At 37.8% G+C, this 21,228-nt stretch overlaps 1 protein-coding gene across 1 annotated transcript in view; it reads right to left on the reverse strand.

The window, feature by feature from the left end:
• Positions 1 to 831: 831 nt before the first annotated feature.
• LOC118341016 (probable serine/threonine-protein kinase kinX) overlaps positions 832 to 21,228 on the reverse strand; it is a 21,375-nt gene continuing 978 nt past the window's right edge. The window contains exons 2-28 of the mRNA XM_035679184.1: positions 20,935 to 21,225; positions 19,569 to 20,892; positions 18,581 to 18,709; positions 16,185 to 16,388; positions 16,042 to 16,104; positions 15,306 to 15,344; positions 15,045 to 15,086; positions 14,872 to 14,940; positions 14,490 to 14,525; positions 13,741 to 13,788; positions 13,292 to 13,345; positions 13,099 to 13,146; positions 12,679 to 12,963; positions 12,504 to 12,551; positions 12,374 to 12,412; positions 12,160 to 12,192; positions 11,951 to 11,986; positions 11,816 to 11,866; positions 11,591 to 11,638; positions 11,391 to 11,438; positions 11,240 to 11,287; positions 11,029 to 11,133; positions 10,911 to 10,946; positions 9,868 to 9,912; positions 9,750 to 9,776; positions 6,764 to 6,808; positions 832 to 6,246 (exon numbers count right to left, since the gene is read on the reverse strand). Of these exons, the coding sequence (XP_035535077.1) occupies positions 6,095 to 6,246; positions 6,764 to 6,808; positions 9,750 to 9,776; positions 9,868 to 9,912; positions 10,911 to 10,946; positions 11,029 to 11,133; positions 11,240 to 11,287; positions 11,391 to 11,438; positions 11,591 to 11,638; positions 11,816 to 11,866; positions 11,951 to 11,986; positions 12,160 to 12,192; positions 12,374 to 12,412; positions 12,504 to 12,551; positions 12,679 to 12,963; positions 13,099 to 13,146; positions 13,292 to 13,345; positions 13,741 to 13,788; positions 14,490 to 14,525; positions 14,872 to 14,940; positions 15,045 to 15,086; positions 15,306 to 15,344; positions 16,042 to 16,104; positions 16,185 to 16,388; positions 18,581 to 18,709; positions 19,569 to 20,892; positions 20,935 to 21,225 (3,393 nt within the window). The 3' untranslated portion in view covers positions 832 to 6,094. The remainder of the gene's footprint in view (positions 6,247 to 6,763; positions 6,809 to 9,749; positions 9,777 to 9,867; positions 9,913 to 10,910; positions 10,947 to 11,028; positions 11,134 to 11,239; positions 11,288 to 11,390; positions 11,439 to 11,590; positions 11,639 to 11,815; positions 11,867 to 11,950; positions 11,987 to 12,159; positions 12,193 to 12,373; positions 12,413 to 12,503; positions 12,552 to 12,678; positions 12,964 to 13,098; positions 13,147 to 13,291; positions 13,346 to 13,740; positions 13,789 to 14,489; positions 14,526 to 14,871; positions 14,941 to 15,044; positions 15,087 to 15,305; positions 15,345 to 16,041; positions 16,105 to 16,184; positions 16,389 to 18,580; positions 18,710 to 19,568; positions 20,893 to 20,934; positions 21,226 to 21,228) is intronic.

Below are 21,228 nucleotides of genomic sequence, written 5' to 3' on the forward strand. Positions count from 1 at the left end.
CTGCTGTGAAAAAGGTCTATTTCTTTAACATTAAAATGACCTTAAGAAGCAAAACTTTCACACAGGGGTAAATCCCCATTTCCCAACCAGTTTAGGAGTTTAATTTGATTGATTTTATTGACTATATCATATATCACTTATAATCCCATATTTTCAAACCCAAAACATTTTAGAATTAAAACACAACCACTGAAGTCACTGTGCCACCAATCCCTCCTGCTGAAACCACAATAACGCTTGTGAGATGCTTTATAGTGTTCGTTCCCAGAGCTTGTTAGTGTCCACTAACACTGTTGGCTTCTGGACATTTACAAAAATTCACTGACGTTGGTGTAATTTATGGGGGGATGTGACATTCATATGACTCTTAATTTGCACTTGCTAATATGATTTGGAGTAAATGGATTGCTGCTCAGAGTTTGTTCATTAGCAACATTTAGTTTCACATCAGGAAGTATAAGACTAAAGAGGTTCTTGGCGGATGGTTGCGTGGGTGCACAAAACATTTGACTTGAAGACCAGAATTCAAATCCTGTCTCAGGCTTCAGCAAAAAATATTAACAGTAAATTCTGGTGGATGCGTTCACTCTCTGTGTGGACAAACATTTAACCCAGGCAGCAATTACTGTATGTGTTGTATCTCACAGAAGACGGGATTGTATCGATCCTCATCAGGCAGGTTTTAACTTGACACGTTTTGTTGTTCTGACATGAGCCCGGTAAATGTGTTTTAGACTAAAACGTCTGTCTGTGTCCCCATAACAACCATCCTTAACTAATTATTCTATCTTGTAAGAAATATTAAAAAAGACACCGTAATTGGCTCGCAAATTTCTTCAAATATTTATTAAAATTATGACTCACAAAATGCATTTTGGTGATTGTATTCTACATTTTACCACGGCAGACATTATCTCTAGAGTGCCATTTCAGCAGCCTGAAATGTCACTTGTGACATTTAATTGGCTCTTAAAATGTTTAAAATGGTTATTGAGTCAGGCTGCTAGCCTTATCATGTGCTTACACCATACTCCTCTGCTTTATAATACATGCAACAGGTAGTTTATACTCTCTCTTTATGAAACATAGTTAAAATTGTTGCCCTCAGTACAGTCTGATATTATTGGACAACATAAAAAAAATCTCTCTCTCTAATTGAAACAAATTACATTTTTCCGAGCAAACCAGTGTATTTATTTATTTTTCATTTATTTTTTACTCTTTTACTGTGAGACTTAATGATCAGTCTCCAGAGTGCAACACAAAAAATAAACTATTATCTACAGTCTTTATACAGCATCTGAGAGTGATGCTTGTGTGGAACTGAATTACAACTCAAAAATGCGTTGCTGTCTTCTTTTAAATGACACCATCATGCAAATTACATAAGAAATCATTAACAAAATAAGTGTTTCTTCCAAATGAACCAAACAACCTCAAACCTTATTTGTTCAGTGGATAAAATTGCTTCAAAACAACATTAATACAGAAAATAATATGCTCGTATTGCTGAAATCACAACACAGTCATCATATTTTCCCAATTTTGAAAACACTTCCAGACTAATTCTGTAGATTTCATTCAGAAAAACAAGCCCAGGATGACAATGACACTGTTTGGTAAGTAAACATCAACAAATATGAAGTAACATCTTTCTGAAAGTCTTTTAAACCTTTTACAATGTCCTGTCAAAGGTATTTTTTATAACATTTACTCTCCAGCTACTGCAGGAGGTGAGAAACTTAAATACAGTTTCCTCCAGGGTTTGCACATGGCATAAACCTGGTTTTAAAACTCCTGAATTCCCCTTAGAAGAAGGTACACAACTAGCAAATCATTGTCATACTATGGTATAAACAAGAGCCATAGGTGTAATACCAACCAGTATTTACTGCTGGTTTCCCTCTTTTTTCACTGCTTTCTATAAAGCAATAAGCCCGTTGGTCTCAAATTAACTTAACCGGACCTAAATGCTCAAATCCAATTCATTTATTGGCTCATATTCAATTGTTACACGTTTCTAAACCTCATGGTCAAAAGAACGGTAACAAAATTAGCACATCTGATACTGTGTATGCTAATGTTCAAGTAAAACAAACATGGAGTTTATGGCACTTTGTACATTTTTTAATGTAGGCCCATAATATGAATGTTTGAATGTTTTAAAAACTGCATTGTTTACATCAGCTTGCTGTACTCATTTCTACATTTTGACGCACTTTAACGCAACCATTGATAATAGGAATTATGTAAAATTAAGGGATAGTAAAGAACATTTCTCGCCCCTGCCATTTGAACGCATTGCCTGTCTTTGAAATAAATACCTTTATTTTTAACCAAAACATCAGGTGACGTGACAGGCAAGCTGTTCACAGAGAACCCTAGTAACCAAAGTTTCCTAGGTAAGCTTGTCCAAAGATGTTTGCTTATACATACATCAACTTAATAGCTTGAAGCTAAAGTTTATTTGTGTTGTCTGTCCTCCTCAGGGACCTGCTCCTCAAAACAGTGGTTCACATGCCCACTAGTGGACAAAAACTCCAAAGGTAACTTCAAATGGCAAGTGGTCAGGTTTGTTTAGTGGAGAGTTGTCAAAAGTATTGACTTTTGGAGCAAAAACTACATAAAATTATCAACAATATACTACTGACCAACAAATGTGGGAAACCTAGTCCAAAATGTAGAAGGTACAGATCATCAAATATATAAACTATATAAACTGGAAAACTGAAGTGAAACATACTGATGAGTAAATTTTTTTTTTTTTTTGCTTCAAGTGCACACACGGTACCCTTACTGTACTGCTGCACTATGGTGACAACATGCAGGGGAAAAAACAGCATTACACTTATGTACTTGTGATCTTACGCAACAATATTTAGAACATGTAATAAGGGATGTAGCCGAGACCCATTCCACTTTTTAGGATCACATGAACATTTGTGCAGGTTATGAAAAGTCTTGTATATAGTCAAGTGAGATTGGATTAGGTAAGATTTGAAAGCATAATTAGAGCACACAGCTCCAGCTGTATGGTGTAATTACTGTCTGTTAATATCATTCATTCAGGGCCTCTAGACAGCACAGAGCAGCAACCTACAACGGCATCTCCCCACTGGAATAAGAATCATTTTAAAAATGATTCATCTATGAGCAAAACACCTGAAGTAAACACCAATGCCAGGTGCCTTTAAATGCCACTCTAACAACACTCAGTAGATTGCTACTGTAAATGCTTGTCAGATCTCATTTGCTCTCATGAAACATAAGGGCTCTTCACACTTACATTTCTCTAGCCAGTTGACCTAAACCCTGCAGGCACACTTGGACTTGTCAACCTGGAGTTTGCATCAAGCCTCAGGTTAAATATTCACACTCAAAAATCAGAGTTAATGTGCTCAGTATGCTAACAGCAAACAATAAGCGGAGATTTGATTGGACATCCCGTTGCTTTGGTTCTAACCCAGATTAACACCAGTGATTTCAAAGGTGCATTCAGAGTGAACATGAAGCAATTTTCCCTCGCTTTATTGTTCCATTAGTGGCCACAAACAGCTAATGATAAACTCTAAAGGGGCTAGCTGTTGCTGTTAGCTTGGTAGGTCGGACTCATTACAAAACTCAACAGGAACTCCAGTTCTCTGTTATTTTGTCCTCAGTTTGTCCTATGTTACTCTTGTTTCTGCAGCAGAGTCATACAGCTGCAGGATATATGCAAATTTCTGGTGTTTTGTGGAAGCATTTTAAGATGCGTCTTCACCTTAGTTTGCACTACCTGGACTGAATCTGCAGCTGTTTGCTTCCACTCACATTTTTCCATTGATTTGTATGCATTTGCATCGCCTCTGAACTTAGCTTTGGGTTCAGTCTGAACACACCTTAAGACTTTTTGGGGATAACCCTGAACAGACGTGGATAGACCTGCAATACAATGAAAATGAATAAATTGCCACACCTCGAACGTCAGTCTACAGTTAAATAACTGCTCAAAGTCAGTCCACAAGGTATTAAACTGTAGGTAACCATTGCAACAGTACAAGTGCCTTACGTTGCGTTACCATGTAACTCACAAGTGAAACTGAACTTTAAAAATATGGAGGAATTAACATCAGAATGCGTCGTGGATTATAGGAACTGTAAGTGTGAATATGCCTTGGGCGAACACTACAGCAGGCCCTGGACTAATGTGGGTGTTATCCCCGCTTTAATCCTAGTGTGAAAACCCCTTTTGGTTCTTTTCAGTTGAGGTTTTCATTCTGTAAGACAACAGCAAATCTCCGATAATGCTCAGCAACAGTTTCGCAGCAACAACAAGACATCAGGCCTTGTTGGTCAGATACAAAACCAGAGCGAGTGAGGTAACTGAAAATATGACAACGTATCAGCCTTAAGAAACAGGCTGATGATCAACATGATAAAAATGACATTTAACCACTGTAGCAGACATCACAGCGTCTCATTAGTTGGTCACGTCAAAGTTGTCCGTGCACAGACTCCCTGTCTCTGAACATGCAAGTTAAAATAAGTTAACTAAGATAGCTCAACAGTTTGAGATTCTACTTGATACAATACGACATTTAATCCACTGATTCTATAAAGTGCACTTCATTCGTAAGAACAAAGCTGACTTTGACTTTTTTAAGGACTTTAAGGTGTTAAAATTATGGGACATAGAAGCAAAGGGCCAATTATTAAAAAATTACAGCGTTCAAGTATTAAATGATTAAATGAGGGATTATATACTGTAAACTTTAACTTCATGCCCTTATGTTCCTATTTGAAGCTGAGGACACTTTTAAAAAGCAACTTCTTCTAAAGACCGACAATAAAACAAAATGTGCCAGTGTCTGGGAATGAAAAAACATCCAACCATTACATTAAACATGTCAAAGTATGTCTTTAAACTAAGAAAAGCAGCAGTGCCTTTAATTTAAATGAAGCATGTTAAGGTGAGACTCATACTGTTCCATGTGCTGCAGTTTCATGCTGACAAGGCTGAGATGAGCTCGCCTTCCTCTTTACTCCTGCCTGATATTAGGTCATCTAAGCAGAAAAAGCCTCATTATTCATCACTCAGCAACATTTTTATGAGACTGATGGATGTTCACACACTCAGGATCAGAGACAGGGAGGCTGCTTGGATCAACTGTGGGAGCTCCTGGGATTTGAAACCCCAACATTTGCATGATAATCTGTGGCGGATGCAGCGAAGCAGCAAAACAAAAACCGGTCTTGTTATGGGACACAGGATGAGGGTGATTTACATCAATGATTAAAAATGAAAGAGGATCCAAGTTGTCAACTTATTCATCTTTTACATTCTCAAGTCACAACTCAGAGTGTGAATGCATGCATTGCTACATTAGCTGTTATATTACAAAACAAAAGCTGAAATATGCAACATGGCCATTCAAGTATAATCACATTCAAATCCAATACAAGTTCTTTATTTCCTAATTTCTTTTCCATTAACATTTGATGCAAAATGCTGTCCCTAATGAGTTCATGAGCTGCATTTGTTACACTATTATCCCTTCGAAATATATGATGTGCAGCTTTAAAAAAGTATCCTTTGAGACTAAAAAACGATTGTTTCTTATTGTGCATAACTGTTTTGTCAGTGCAAGTGCCTTAAACAAAATAGGGTTTCATAAAAATCTCATATTAAACTGGGCTGCAACTGAAAAACAACATGCCAAAGGTGTGTACATTTATTTCAGCCTAAATTACAAATACAAGCATTATGTACACTATACTGAGTTAAGAATATTTACATGAATGCTTCCTTGTTTGGATGTTGGTGATTTTATATTACATCTCAGACACAAGCAGGGCATAGCAGTGATGACTAATGAAGCAGCAAAGCATCAGCTGAGAGGAAAATGGGAAATATCAACAGAAACCCCAGGAGCTCAACCACATAGAAAGAAAAAAAATACATAAATAAATTAAAAACAAAATAGTTCTGTCCATTTTTATCTGTGTGTCTGTTGTTTTTCCTCAAAATGTAAGGATTTCACAGATTTAAAACATCTTCCCCTGCTGGACTGGGAGATGCAGTGCTATCAGAAATGAGGTGAGAGTTCAGGTTGACCTATTGCCCCGACGCCCTCACTGCTCTCTGCTGCTCCAACATGGACCTGAGTGCAGGGGACATCATGGTGGGGGACATGGCTGGGGTGAAAGGTCGCAAAGGGTACTGTGCATTTTTACCAGGGACGTAAATGCACTGGAAGTATCTCTGGCCTGTGAAGACAGCAAGATGAGATGGATAGATGATTGATAATGTGATGCTTTCAAATTAATTGAACATAGGCAGTGGACGACGGTGGATTACACTGGTGGTAAAGAGGAGAATTTAGTCTAAACTGAGCTTAAACTTCTTAATATGGAGTTCTAAATGGGTCAATTTTGAACTCAAATCACTGAGAGTTACCAAACAAAATTTCATTGTATGTCTACAATGACAAATAAAATGTTTTATGTGTTATATACCTCTATCTCTAATCCCTTATTTCCTATCTGTCTCTATTCAGCTACCCAATAAAGCCAAAAGAGCCAAAACATAATAATAATCTTTAAAAAAAAAAAAAACATATGCATCTAAGTACTTTACATTTTAATAAATAAACAGTTTTAAGAGGAAACCAATATTTATTTATGAAACTTTCACCTGACAGTCATGAGGGCATATTCAGCTGCTGCTTCCTCTCACTTACAATAACAAAAAAAAAACATCTGATGAAATTTCTGCAACTCTTACCTGGTTTCTTCTTTTCTGTAGTATTGTCTTCGGTCTCGGGCTCTTCTGCAAGAAACAGGATAAAAGACATTGTTAAATTGCTGGTGTGTGAGTGTGTGTCCGTGTGAGAGAGAAAGAAAGCAAAGGATGATGAGTGTCTGCATGCACGTAAGTGGGTAAAAAAGGAAAGAGCCGGGAAAGAGAACTAAAACATTTAAACAATGTGATGTGATGTTCAGTCCAGCTGAAATTTATATATATTTTGTGCAGTCGTCATTCAAACATAACATTTAAATTATTATTTTTCTTCCTTGTTTTGATGTTCTACCATAGGGACATAAATGTTTGTACCAATGGTGCTCAGCAGATGTAGAAATAACATGCATGAAGACTAGACTCCACTTTTCACAAATAAAGAAAGAAAGAAAGTTGTAAAGGCACAGACTTAATTGCTAATGGTAGATAAATGCCTCATATCATGATTTATTGGCTCTGTGATGTTCTCCAGTCAGGAGGGCACCACAGACCTTGACAGCAAACTCTTAGCAACGCCAGCTCACAGTTTTCCATCAATCAATGCAGTGGGAAACAGCCACTTAGAGGCATTGAGGCTTACACACAATTTTATTAGCGACACCAGGGACAGGCAACCTGCAGCTTTTTTGCCCTCTCCAGTGTCTCCCTGTGGAAATTTTCATTTATCATTGTTGTAGTCCTAAAGTGACTCTTACATTCTCCAGCTGTAAAAATGTGTATCCATTACACATTGAATAAAACATTGTTTTAAAATGTGCGTCATACGTTATATCCTGATCTGGTTTTGCCAAACCTCAATAGCTGTGGCTACTAGTTTTGACTCTCCTTAGCTAGACTAGCTATGGAATGAGGAAAAACAAAGAATTTAATGTTTAGCGTGTGGACAGATTTGTTTTATTTCATCATCAACGCTGCTGGTTTACCACTATGCTTAATCTTTAGCAAGAAATTAGCATTATAGGCTTTAAATATGTGTTGGTGCTGCAGATTAAAATTACTTTTTTGATAGTAAAAGTTGCTGAACCCTGAGCTATACACTTATTGATTTATAGTTCCTTACACAAACAGTGAAGAGAATTACAAATTCAGTTTGTATATATAATGATATATGAAAGAAATCTTTCAAACCTTTTTCAGACCTTTTCTCTAAACTAAACAAGGTCATTTATCTCAAAAATGTAGACTTCGTCCCTCAGGAGAACTGTGGCTGGTTTCATTTTATCATGCATAAAATCAATATTGGTTGGTAGTGTCCATAAAGTAGTGATATCTCAAAAAAAAAAAACATATTTACAGATAAGTGGATGTTTGTCTTGCCTGCAGAAAGAGGTCAGAGAAATCAAACAAGTTTTGATCACACCCTAAGAAACAGGAGCTACTGTGTCAGACAGTGTAGAGTCACTCGGGGCAGTGGGGGAGTGTTAATGCTCCATTGGATGACTCAATAAGAATAGAACACTAATACCCCAATTTAATGGTTGGTGGATTAAATCAATCCAGCTAAGTATTATTCTTGCTGTATTCATCATACGCCATAATCTCTTCCAACGACTCAAGGCGGCTCAAAAGTCCAGTAATCTTGTCTCAATCAGTTCATCTCATTAAATTCTAATCGCTTACATTCATAATGTCATTAAAAGTGAACGTCTATTCGTATTGAGTCAACCAGTGGAAAGATGGTGGGAATTAACTGAATACCTTAGGCTTTACGGGAAGCTCTTTTTCCATTCTCTATGAACAACAAGCAAACGGTTTAAAAACATTACTGTTAATGTACAACGGGCTGATTCTCTGTCATCCAGGTGACAAAAGCTAGTCGGATTTATTGTTTTAGTTTTAATATGTTTGTCTATTCATCAAAGTCCACCCACACAAGTGTTTTCACTTAGGTTACAGACTGTGTGGCTGTGTACAAATCATACATGACTGACATCTCCTAAACTGTCCTATTAGTACTGTTGCACATGTTAGGATGGGGACAATTTACCCTGTTATCATTCCTATTATTTGTACACTGAGTTTTGTGGCATCACATAATTCCCAGCATGCCTAAATGCCTGTGTAAGTGTGCAGGGCCTTTAACGTTTTTTAAGGCATTTTTTTGACAAATACTGATTTATTTTTAATTGAGAACAATTAGTTTTAATTTTTTGCAACAATATTTGTTGTGCCAGCTAAAGCATGACTTATGGAATTTACTTAGGCATCTAAAACACTAATGGAACATCAGTTTCATTACTCATTACCTGCTGCCTGTTTGCCAACCACTAACCTTTCCTGTAATTCTCTCCCACCCCCCTCGGTTGTTATACACCTTAACAGTGGTTACACACCTGCCAATCATTCCCCTGATCAGCTCCCCAGTACTGGCAATTTTCACTCAGTTCCTTGCCAGATTGTCTGTGGTGCTTGTGCCTTCATTGCTTGTTCATTGCTCCACTAACCTTAACAAGTCATTTTACCCAAATCATGATCTTTCCCTAAACCTAACCAAGTGTTTTTTTGCACCTAAATCCACCCAAATGAGCTAAAATGTTTTGTATAGGACAACAGTCTGTGTTTCCAGCTGTGTTTAGGCATGTTCATTTACTTTTTAGTGTCCCCTTGACATTTTCTGTTGTCTGTACTATTTGTAGCATTTCTGTTTTAGGTTGTGTTTTCTGTAAATGAAGCGTGTTTATGAATTTGGTTGTTCTTGGTGTATTTGGTTGTGTTTTCTCCCTTTGCAGCATTTTTTCTTAATGCTGAGAGTGGCAAATTTAATTGTTTCCTTAATTTCTTGTGTTTTTGTCTATTTACAGAGCCTTTAGGTCTCAGGACCACCGTAGATGTAGTTGCATTTAATGAAAACAAAAAAATCCACCATCTTTGTACTTTGGATAAATTCACATTAGAGTTTACAGAAGTGTTAATAGCCATTATGGATATTATTCGCACTGGTGATTAATAACTTTGATGCTCTCATACTCACTAGTTTGTGTTGGTTGTTTCTCTTTATCTAAAATGTGAAAGAGGGGAAAAAGAGAAGCTGGTTAATGTCAAATTTACTCAGCACACATTTGATTCACTTTCCAATTCTGAATCCGTACCTTGAGCCACTTTGACAGATTTCTTTTCAGCCTTGTCAGCTTTGCCTGCGAAAGTAGAGACAGCCCTATTACAGCCTGCCAAATAACTCTCTGTAATTGTGGTGTGCATTTAATATTCTTCCGTTATTATTCCCCTCTGTGTAATACAGCTTGACATGTCCCTAATTAAAACTTTATCATGCATAAAACTGCCCATTTAATCTCATAATCTGTGACTATGTTTCCAACAAGTGTGATTTGTCCTGAAAAATGTCTGTAAAGACTTAACATTACCATAAATATAAAACTTTTGTTTAGAGAAAAATACTCTTTCACTGTTCGACTTATGTTTATAAGACATTCATTTCTCTGTTCAATTTCTTCCAGAGCCAAAGAGCACTTTATACAAACTGTTGTCAAGCAGTCAATATAACCAGAAAATGTATTCTAATGTCTGGAGTTTGTGGAGCGCCCCACAACCCTTGTGAATATCAATGAAATCAAAAGGTTGTTCATGTGCATCCAATAATCAAATAAATGTCTGGGAGCCATTAGGTTTTATTTGCAATGCAGAAAGTTGAATAGGAAACTTTGTTGTTTGAGAGCATTATTGAAACGTGGCTGACAATAAAAAAGATAGGAGAGGCAGTCTTCTTAAAGGTCCAGTGTGTAACATTTACTGGCAGAAATGGGATATAGTATTCATAGGTATGTTTCCATTAGTGTATAATCAACTGAATATAAGAATTGTTGTGTTTTCATTACCTTAGAATGAGCTGTTTATATCTACAGAGGGGGCGGGTCCTCTTCTACAGAGGCTGCCATGTTGCACTGGCTCTAGACAGGGCCTTTCATGCTTTTCACGCATTTAGAGGCCACTGAATTTCCTTCTACATGCTTGGAACGAGAGGATGAGGCGATAGGGTTGTAATCTGCAACCTCACCACTATCTGCCACTAAATCCTACAGACTGGTCCTTTAAAGAAGCACTGATTTCTCTGCAGAGAATTAATTTTGAAACCAACAAATACAAGCGTACGTAATAAACTAAAGTGTTCTCTTACTTTTTTTGTCCGCCAATAATTTTGATCTTGTCTTGGCTGAAAATGAAAGGACATAAAATTAAAAACTGCAGATTTTAGTGCAAGAGTCCTGCTCAAAAGCAACACTCTGACGTGTTACCTGGTTCTTTCTCCTCCTTTGCCTGAGAGGTTACATTCGCCCTCCTAGCAGCGTCTAGTCTCGTTCTCAGTCTGATCGGCTGCGGACGTGGTTCTGGATCTGCATCTATTTAAGACAAATTAGATCCAAATTTATATCACTTGAACCAAATCCTGGTTTAGCATCTAAACTGGTGTTAAAAACCTGGTGGAGTATAAAATGTCAGTTTTACCCTTCTTGGCTGCAGACGCCTTCTCTTTGCTCTTGACAGGTGACGCTTCTGAGAGGAGCAAAAACAATTAGCTTCCAATCATTTTTCATGACACTGACATGAATGACGATTGACTTTATGCGAATGAATGAACGTCAGTGTGTGTAGTTACCTGTCTTTTCAGAGCCTAATTTTCTCTTCTGTCTGGCAGCTGCAGGCTCTAACATAATGAGGAAACAATAATGATTAGTGGCCTGAATGATTTGTTTTCTCAGTGAAATATAAGCAGCTCTTTCACCGGAAGGCAGGACGTTCTTTGTGTTAGTTTTCATATAATTTTTGAATTTTTACACTGGCCTAAGAACGTTTTACCTTTCTTAGCAGCTGCAGCAGTTTTGTTTTTCTCTTTTACAGCTGGCTCTGTGAAAACAAATGCGACTGACTCAAAGATATAAAATAATAATGAATACAATATTAAAGCCATTTTTAAGTTATGGTGATTGCTTCTCAGTCTTACTCATACCCCAGTATGATATATTTATAAGGGGCTCATTTTTTCTTGTTTCATGTGAAGTACTCTACCAAAATGTTCATTACCTTTCTTAGCCACTGCTGGACTTTTGGTTTTCTCTTTTTTTGCAGTTGGTTCTGTGAGAAAAACACTCAATAAGTACAATATAATGTTAAACTAAAATGAATGTTCCTTAAGATATAGTGACAGTGTTTATTCACCTTTCTTTGCTTTGGTGTCTTTGGGAACAGCAGCATCTAGAATTGGCAAAATGTGCTAAATTGTGTTATTCATATCTTACTGAAGTGTGTAATTCTGTCTGTATATTTACAGCAAAACGCAGGTCAAATTGCTGTCTGTATCATTTGTAATACCACTCAAGTGTACGCTGTAGAAAACAGAAAATTACTGAGCTGTAAACATAAATTACCTTTCTTTGTTTTCTCTTTGCCCGCTGCTGGCTCTGAGGGGATAATTGGAGTGAAATGGCCGTGTAGAGTTAATTTTCCATAATGAATGCATTCATACAGCACATCGTGTCATTGTACATCACTGTTAAATGCTGCAGCTGTGGTTTGTTACAGGGGAATACGCCAGTTTATTGACAAATTAAGGATTCATTGGATTGGAGAATCATACAATACCTTTTGTTAAATCAGCAGCCTCAGTTTTCTTCTTTGCAGCTGGAAAATAGCCAACATTAATTATTGTTCACTGCAGTAATTAAGAGAAAAATAATGTATGATGTATGTGAGTTTGGCTAATAGTTTGTACCTTTCTTGGTGGGTGCAGCCTTCACTTCTTCCTCAACAGTTTCTGATTCTTTAAGAGAGAAGAGTTGAGGTAAGTCATGAAATTGAATTTCTGTCATACTGACTGAAAGGTTTACTTTCATGTTATAAAAGAGTTCAGGATAACCATCACTTAGTGTTGTACTAACTCTCCTCACCCTGGACTGGAGCCACAGTGGGCTGAGCTTCATCAGCTGGAGTCTGGATCTCAGGCTGAACAGGAGCCTCTTGTTCTGTAGCTTCTGGCTGGACTGGTTCAACTGGTGGGACTGGCTGCACTGGTTCTGGTTGAGGCTGCACCGCTGGCTGCACTGGCGGTGGGTATGGTTGATATTGTGCATAGAGCGGCTGCATCAAGGGAGGTGGTTGCTGCTGATAAAGAGGCTGCAGCGGCGGAGCTCCAGGATGGACGGGGTGGGCGGTCAGAACAGGAGCAGAGGGAGCTGAAATCATAAAAACATGTTTTTATTTTCCAGCAGAAGAGAAAAAAATTGATCACACTGATCAGAACATGTCAAAGGAATAGTCTTTTACTGATATTCTTTCACTTTTAGTTGATATGACAGCAGTGTAAATACCTGGCATGGTTGGTGGAGGATACGGGTTGTCTGTGACAACGTGATGAACTGGAAGATAAAGAGTTTATTTGACATTTGGAGGTAAAGAAGAGAGAAGAGATCAGCAGATATGAAGCAGGCTGTCATCTCCAGAGTTATAAAATTGGATATTTATTTCCCAATAACCTTTCAAGCTGTTTTATTTGTTACTTACCGTACCAGCCAGGTGGAGACGGGCAGTAGACGGGTGCAGGTCTGCAAGGGCCAACTGAAACAGACATATGCATGTACTGTATATGCACTATATATATTTACAGATGTATACAATATACAGGCACTCCTCCAGGTTCCAGGAAATATAGCACTTTTTGCTTTTCAGAATCTATGGGATTTAGATTATGAATGCAAAATTTAAATCAATTAATACAAGCAATTTAAATGAACCCAGGCTTTACCAGTTGCAACGATAAATACAGAATAATACAGAAAGCTCAGTGTTACTTTTACTTAAGTAAGAGTTACAATGTAGAATTTTTACTTGTAACAGAGTAATTTTATACCGTACTACTGCTATTTTTACTTAGGAAAAAGATGCACCACTTACATTTGCTCAGGTACTTTACAAAACCTATAAAATCATAATGGAAATCAGAGGTTTTATACCGTCTTGTGCAGATTCTGTGACCTCTTCTTTTTTTTTGGTCTCTGTCTCTGTCAAAGAAAAATGACCAGATGAAAAATAGACATTTCTATGTGTTTTTGTCCCACAGCCACAAGTTGTGTTCCTATCTTTCTCTCTCTCTCTCTCTCTCTCTCCCTATTTCTCCTCCTTTTTCTCTCTGGACCACCGGCCAACCTCTCTCCTCATCCTCATTCCAGATGTTTTTATCCTACAGGAGATTCAGCCTCTCTCCTTCTCTCTCTCTCTCTCTCTGTGTATATCTCTGTGTGAATGGTGTACTTGAGCCTTGCTTCTTCAGGTCTCCGTGGTGGAGAGGAGGTCACGTGGCTCCGGTCTGTTTGGTGAACGTCCTCCCAGATCCATATTTTTCATATATGTTTACAATTTAACTATAATTTTGTCATCCTGATTGTCCATACTGTAATTTTACCATGTTGATCTATTCTGTACACACAGCATCTGTCTGCCCTCTATTGCTCATTGTGAAGTTTCTTCCAGTTTTTCCCCATTAAAGGTTTTTGGTGGGGATTATTTCTTTATCTGAATCAAGGGGCTAAAGATAGTGTCCTACGATGTAGAGATTGTGAAGCCCCTTTGATATTGAGCTGTATAAATAAAACTGAAAACAGTAGTCTTCACATGGTCTATATCTACAGTACAATACGTTTGCTGACTCTTGCTACAGAGTGACTGTGAATGTGATTTATTAGTGGCCGATTCATTCACTTACCTGCTTTGGGAGTCTTGGTCTTTTCCACTTTCTTGGCTTTTTATTGGAATTTAAAGGTGAAAACACTCCGTTAATTAAAGTGGTGACAGAAATTGTGAAAGAGCACTGATGTGTCAAATCAAACAACTGATCCAGTTATTTATTTTATACTCAGCTTGTTGTAATTATTCATATGAACAGTTAAAAACTCTCGTTGTACTTATTTTACAGTTTAAGCTTCATTTAAAATCCAAAAAATCCACCTAGCTCTACATTTCACACATTACTACCTTTGTTAGCTCTGTGCAAAAGAGCTAGCTTTTCCCCCCTGTTTATGGCTAAAGACAGATATTTTATGTTCATAGTAAGAACAAAAACATAATACCATATTAAGTCTGAGTACCTCTGAGAATAGTAGGAATTTTCCTGATCCTCCTGAGTGTTGGTGGCAGACCTGCAATTCTGGGTAGAGCTGGACACAGCACATAATTCAATGTATCACACCACAATAAGAGCAATGATTCATCATCACATTTAGGTGGTATAAAGATGGTATGTTATAGTGCTTAATGTTACCTGTCCTTTTTGGCTTTTCATCGGTTTTCACAGCTTCAATGTCTTAAAGGAAGAATCAAACAATTAGAAAAGGGTAAAATTAAAGGAACTATGTTTCACAATGCTCCATTGCCTCTAAAGTAGCATCAACTGCCACCCAAATCATTATCATAGTTTAGAGTTGTTTGTATTTTTGTATTTTTATTATCTTTTCAATGAGGTGTTACGTGTGGCAGCTTTGATGGAAATCCCCTTAATTGAAAACAAATTGTTATCTTTTACCTTTTTTTCTTCTAATAGCTGAAACCCTTCTCGGAGCATCTGTAAACACAAACATGAGATCAGACTTAAAGCTACAAGCTGAAGGACTTAAACACTGAGCTGAGTAAAGCTATGTACTTCTGCCGTATGCTCCAGAAATCTGCATTTATCATCGAGTTTGTGTTCAAGCTTTTCTAGCAGACAGGAAATAGAATCTAAACATAATTTTAGGGTTATAACTTAAACAAAAAACAGACATGTAATCTAAAAGTAACAGATGTAAAACTAACACAACTTCAGATATATTGTATTTACAATTGCATTTATTGTTAGGTTTGTTTAATTGTATTAATTAAGTTAAAACTCCCTTCTCATCTTGACACTAATATCTCATATGTCCTATTAGTCTCATATCAACAGAAATGGCTGGAGACTAATTGAACATGATTTAACTAAATAAAAGAGAAGGTAATGAAAATGACAGAATCAATAATTGACTGAAATGTGATTTTAATTGCCTTTCTTAACCCAGCTTCAAAGTTGTTTGTGATGATACTATTTTTACTCGTAATGCAGTACCAAGTAATTGATCTGAGTGTGTCTTCCACCACTGGTAATAATCATAGAGCTGCATTATTTTGACAAGATTCTTCTTTTGACTCTCTCCACAAGAGGTAACTAGATATTAAACAATACTTACTAAATAAGTCCTTCCACTGTGTGTTCAGATAAAGATATCTCATGGAATATCACAAACCTTTTTTGTCTACAGTCTTTGCTGCAGCCTCTTTGGCCTTTGTGGAGTGCATGCAGGGACATGCTGAAATCACAGAGCATAAAGGGGAAGTTACAGAGGAGCTAAATGTGACACAACAGCTGTAAATATCTTCGATCTCTGACCTGCGGGTTCAGTCGGTGGGGCTTCTTCCTCGGGTTGAGGCACAGGTTTGATCACGATCACCGTCGCCTTCTCCTCATTGTCGTCTTCGTCATACTCCTCCTCTTTTTTGTCTTCAGGTTCGTCCACAGTTTTCTTCAGTTCAGCTGCCGGCTCTTCATCTTCTCCCTCATCCTCCTCCTCGAGGGCAGCAGGCTGACTCGTAACTGAGGGTGAAAGCAGGAAGCGGAAGCTAATCAATTTGTATTCATTTGTAAGGTGGCTGATTACACTCATGCATCATTTTTATAGAGCTATGAACGGACCGCAGTCAAGTTCTTTCTGCTTTAACTTTACTGAGAAAGAATTTAAAGGAGTAGTTTGAAATTTTACATCTTCATTTTGTACTGTTTTGTATATTTTGCTCATATGACACAAATTTGAGTTTCACGTTCACAATCATTCATCCTTCTCTTCTTTCTGGACAGGCAGCTTCAGGCTCATTTAATAGAAGATAAATCCAAAATCTGTGCTAAGAAAACTCCACTATAGTAGAATTCAAACCAAAATATTCCACAATAATCTTCAAACAAAAGACTTTCAATAACTGCAGCACACTATCACAAAACAAGAAGGTGTCAGATGAAAAAACAGCAATAAAAAACATTATGTGCAGGAATAGAGGGCACAGTGAGGGCTGCAGCCCCCCGCTGTAGAGTGAAATATAGTGGTAATATCATTTTACCATTAAGGGTCCAGTGTGTAACATTTAGGAGGATCTATTGGCAGATATGGAATATGATATCCACAGGTATGTTTTCATTAGTGTATATAACCTGAAAATAAGAATCATTGTGTTTTTGTTTTCTTACAATGAGCCGTTTTTAGCTACAGACGCTGCACGTCACCTTTCATGGAGGCCGCCACATTAAACCGCCATGTTTCTACAGTAGCCCAGAACAGACGAAATAAACACTGGCTTTAACTAGGGGATAGTTTCTCATTTGCACTTGGAAGAGGAGGGTTAAGCGTGGGAGTGCAACTAATCTGCAGCTACACCACTAGATGCCAATAAATACACTGAACCTTAAAATCTCTGATAAAAGAGATTTTAACTGTTTCTGCTGAAGTGCTTGTGGATACATTTCTGTTGTGACTCCAGAATGAAAACTATGGTGAATCTCAAGGACAAACATTTATCTTTTTTTTTTACCTCAGTATTCTACAGAAGCCCTGAGTGGCCAGTGAGAAAAATAAAACCATTGATCCATTTTCTAAGTTTGCTCTCCTGTTTTTATGATGTAAGAACAAGTGAAACAAGTTTTGGATCATTTTTGTCGTAATACTCATTTAAGTGCAAGACTACCCTCGATACTAAACAGGATTAAAAGAATTCATGTTTTCTTCCAGGGGAGTTTTAATTTCTCCACGCACTCTAAACACAAGCTACTGTACATATATTGTGCGAAAGCAAGTTATGTAACAATTAATATATGTACATTGTTTTGTTCAACAAGCTATTGAATGGCCCAGAAACAAACACAGAGTAGTATATTGTCTCTGAATAGAACAAAACCAACTAAAACAACACTGCATTTTATCTTAACCCTCCACATTTGTGCAGAATTTTCACAGGGTTTTGCACTGCCTGGCGGCTTTCATCCTGTGAATCCAGTTCTTTCTTTTATTGTTTAAAACAAAGTTTTTTTGTTTTTCAGTTTTCGCTGTTTCCCACAGAGTCGACATCTGAGCCTGTTGCAGATCCTCCTGATCATTCTGCTGTCAGATTATTTCCATGCAGGGTTCAGATTTAATTTTAGAACAAAGACTACATCTATTGGTTGTTTATTCTAAACATTAATACATGTATCCAGGGCAGCACACCCCTACGTCCCCACGCCCATATAATAAAATAAAGTCTGCAGATGTTTTGATCTTTTTCATGTCTTTTTTCTCCATAAATTTACATGAATGAAATATACATATGGGGGAGAAATAAGAGCAGTATGGTGAAAAAGCACCTTATTTAACATTAATATAAAGAAAATATGTAAATGATGCAGTATAACTGTGGTAAGGAAAGAAACATTAGATCTAAATTACTGTAATAATATAATAGAGTTAGTAGAGAACAAGCATGCAACTGAAAGTGAATTGTATTTGATTCATATGTGAGTTTCCAGCTCCAGAGTTCAGCTTTGTCACAACTCTTTTTCAGCTTTTACATAAAAATGGTTCGAATTTTATTATCATTATTATTATTATTGGTTATTATTTATCTTATTTCATTAAAAACACTAAATATCAAATGTACTTCAGCTATAATCTAAGAATCTTTTTAGAAAAAAGGAAACAGCTCTGATAAGCTCATATTGTATATGTTAAAGGAGGAATACTGTAATGGATGTGTGACACTCACCAGCTTCAGCCTCCTCAGATTCGTCTTCATCAGCAGCCTGTTTGATGTCGCCCTCATCCTCGTCCTCATCGATGTCTTCCTCAGTCTTTACTGCCTCCTCCTGGACAGCAAACGCTGCTGCAGTGGTAGCTAGAAACAGACAGTGGTGGAGAAAGAATTCACATCCTTTACTTAAAATTATACTACTAATACCACACTGTGAAAGTCCTGCAAATGTTACTTATTTAAAAGTATTAAAAGGGAAATGTACTCAGTATATAAGTATATAAAGGTCAAAGTACTCAGTCCAGGAAAATGTCCTCTGTGACTACTTTATGATATAATTAGATTATTATTACTCATGAATTAATGATTTTACTGTTGTAGATGAGGTGGAACTAATTTTGAGCAATTTTGAATATGACTGCAACTATTGATTATTTTCACTGATTTAATGAGAAATAAAATCCAAAGTGAGACCTTCACAATGTTTGCTTTGACCAACCAAAGAGTCCAAATGATGTGCAAAAATTGTGTGTGAAGTGAAATGAAGCGGAGTAAAAAGAGGCAAAATAATCAAGTAAAGTTGAAGTACTTCAAGTACAGTAGTTAGTTAAATTGCACCTCTGCACATACAACTACAGAGCCAGATACACTGTTTGAAGTGTTATTACAGCTGGTTGTTGTTGTTGTTGTTGTTGTTGTTGTTGCGATTTCATTTTTAGAACCCATTTTTTATGATGTTAAAAATAAACCCTAAAAATAGAATAAAAATGTGTATCTTATAAAATGTATATTCATATATAAATATACACAACATGAAAAATGTATATTGTATATTATTACTTTTATTTATTATAAACATTGACTTAGATAATTTAGATGTGTGTTCGTTCATAAAAATAATTGAATGGACACCTGACAGCCAATCAGAAACAAGCATTTTCTCTGTCTATGGAATACTGTAAGACAACTAAAAATGAAGGTAATCAATACTTCTGGACTTTACCTGCTAGCAAGACTTCATCAACATCATCATCATCTTCATCATCATCCTCATCGTCGTCCTCTTCCTCATCCTCGCTGGCTACGGACTCGGATGTGAGCTCTTCGTCGTCTTTTTCAGTGGCGACAAAAGTTTCTGCGATCTCTGTTTCGTCTTCTTGATCGAAAGTGAACTCAAGCGAGCTGGCGTCGATATCTTCATCATCCTTATCTTCATCATCCTTGTCTTCATCATCCTTATCGTCATCATCTTTATCGTCATCATCGGTCGTGTCATAGGAGATGTCATCACTGAACACAGTCTCTCCAACAGATTCTTCGTCTGTTTTAAGAGTGACCTCGTCATCATCATCTTCATCCCCTAAGACCCCACTGTCTGTACTCTCAAAGGGAGAGACTTCATCTTCCCCCTCTTCCTCCTTCTCCTCTTCCTCCTCTTTGTCATCATCATCATCATCATGGATGTCCTCTTCAATGACATCATCAGGTTTGTCATGGTCATCCTCGTCTTCATCATCATCGAGGTCAACAAGAATGTTTTTGTCAAGGTCAAAGTCAAGGTCATTAAGATCACTGTCTTCCTCGTCATCGTCGTCTTCATCGTCTGCAAAGTGCTCAGAGGAGGCAACGGAGACGTCCTCGTCTGATTGGTCCAAATCATCATCATCATCTTCATCAGCGTCTTCAGCAACTTTGGCGTCGTCTTCTACGTGTTCATCATCATCATCATCCTCATCATCTTTAACAGCAGGCAAAGGAGGAAGATCTTCATCTTCAGGGAGTTTAAGATCATCAACTTCATCATCTTCATCATCCTCACTAGCAGCAGGAATAGGAGGAAGATCAAGCTCCAGGTCGTCGTCGGTGTCTTCTGCAACGACGTCATCGCTATCCGACGTCGTGACGCCCTCAGCTAATCTGTCATCTTCATCATCGTCGTCATCATCCAGCTCCACTCCCTCTTCATCACTGGAAAGAAGTGCAGATTCACTGACGTCCGAGGCGTCAGTGAATGCGTCGTCACCGGTATCGTCTTCGTCATGTTCTTCTTCGTCTTTGTCGCCATCTTCATCGGGCAGAGTCACATCTTCGTCACTGTCTTTGACGTCGACAGGTACGTCAGAGTCAGAATCAGGAGACACGGCCGACTCTTCATCCTCAGAAGTGGAGATAGGTTCAGGAGAAACTTCATCATCTTCATCTTCATCAGCAGCATCTGCCTTCTCTTCTTCCTCCTCATCATTGTCATCTTTGTCAGCCTCTTCATCTTCATCTTCATCTTCATCAATCTGAGCTGCAGCTGCTTCAGGTTCCTTCTCATCTTCATCCTCATCTTCGTCAGCCTCTTCTTCTGCTGTTTCCTCTTTCGCTTCATCTTCATCCTCATCGTCCTCTTTATCAATCTCAGCTGCAGCTGCTTCAGGTTCCTTGTCATCTTCCTCTTCTTCATCCTCATCTTGCTCCACCTCAGCAGCTACCTCCCCCTCCTCTTCCTCCTGTTCCTCCTCTTGCTCCTCTTCCTCTGCCTTCACCTCATCCTCCTCTTCATCAGCAGCTGCTTCCACTCCTTCTGCCTTTTCCTCTTCCTCCTCCTCCACAGCTTCAGCTGCCCCCTCCTCTTCCTCCTCTTCCTCCTCCTCATCCTTTTCCTCCTCCTCCTCCTC

The sequence above is a fragment of the Morone saxatilis genome, unplaced genomic scaffold (genome assembly GCF_004916995.1).
Source record: "Morone saxatilis isolate NCDOM2014 unplaced genomic scaffold, NCSU_SB_2.0 Contig7, whole genome shotgun sequence".
Lineage (NCBI taxonomy): Eukaryota > Metazoa > Chordata > Actinopteri > Moronidae > Morone > Morone saxatilis.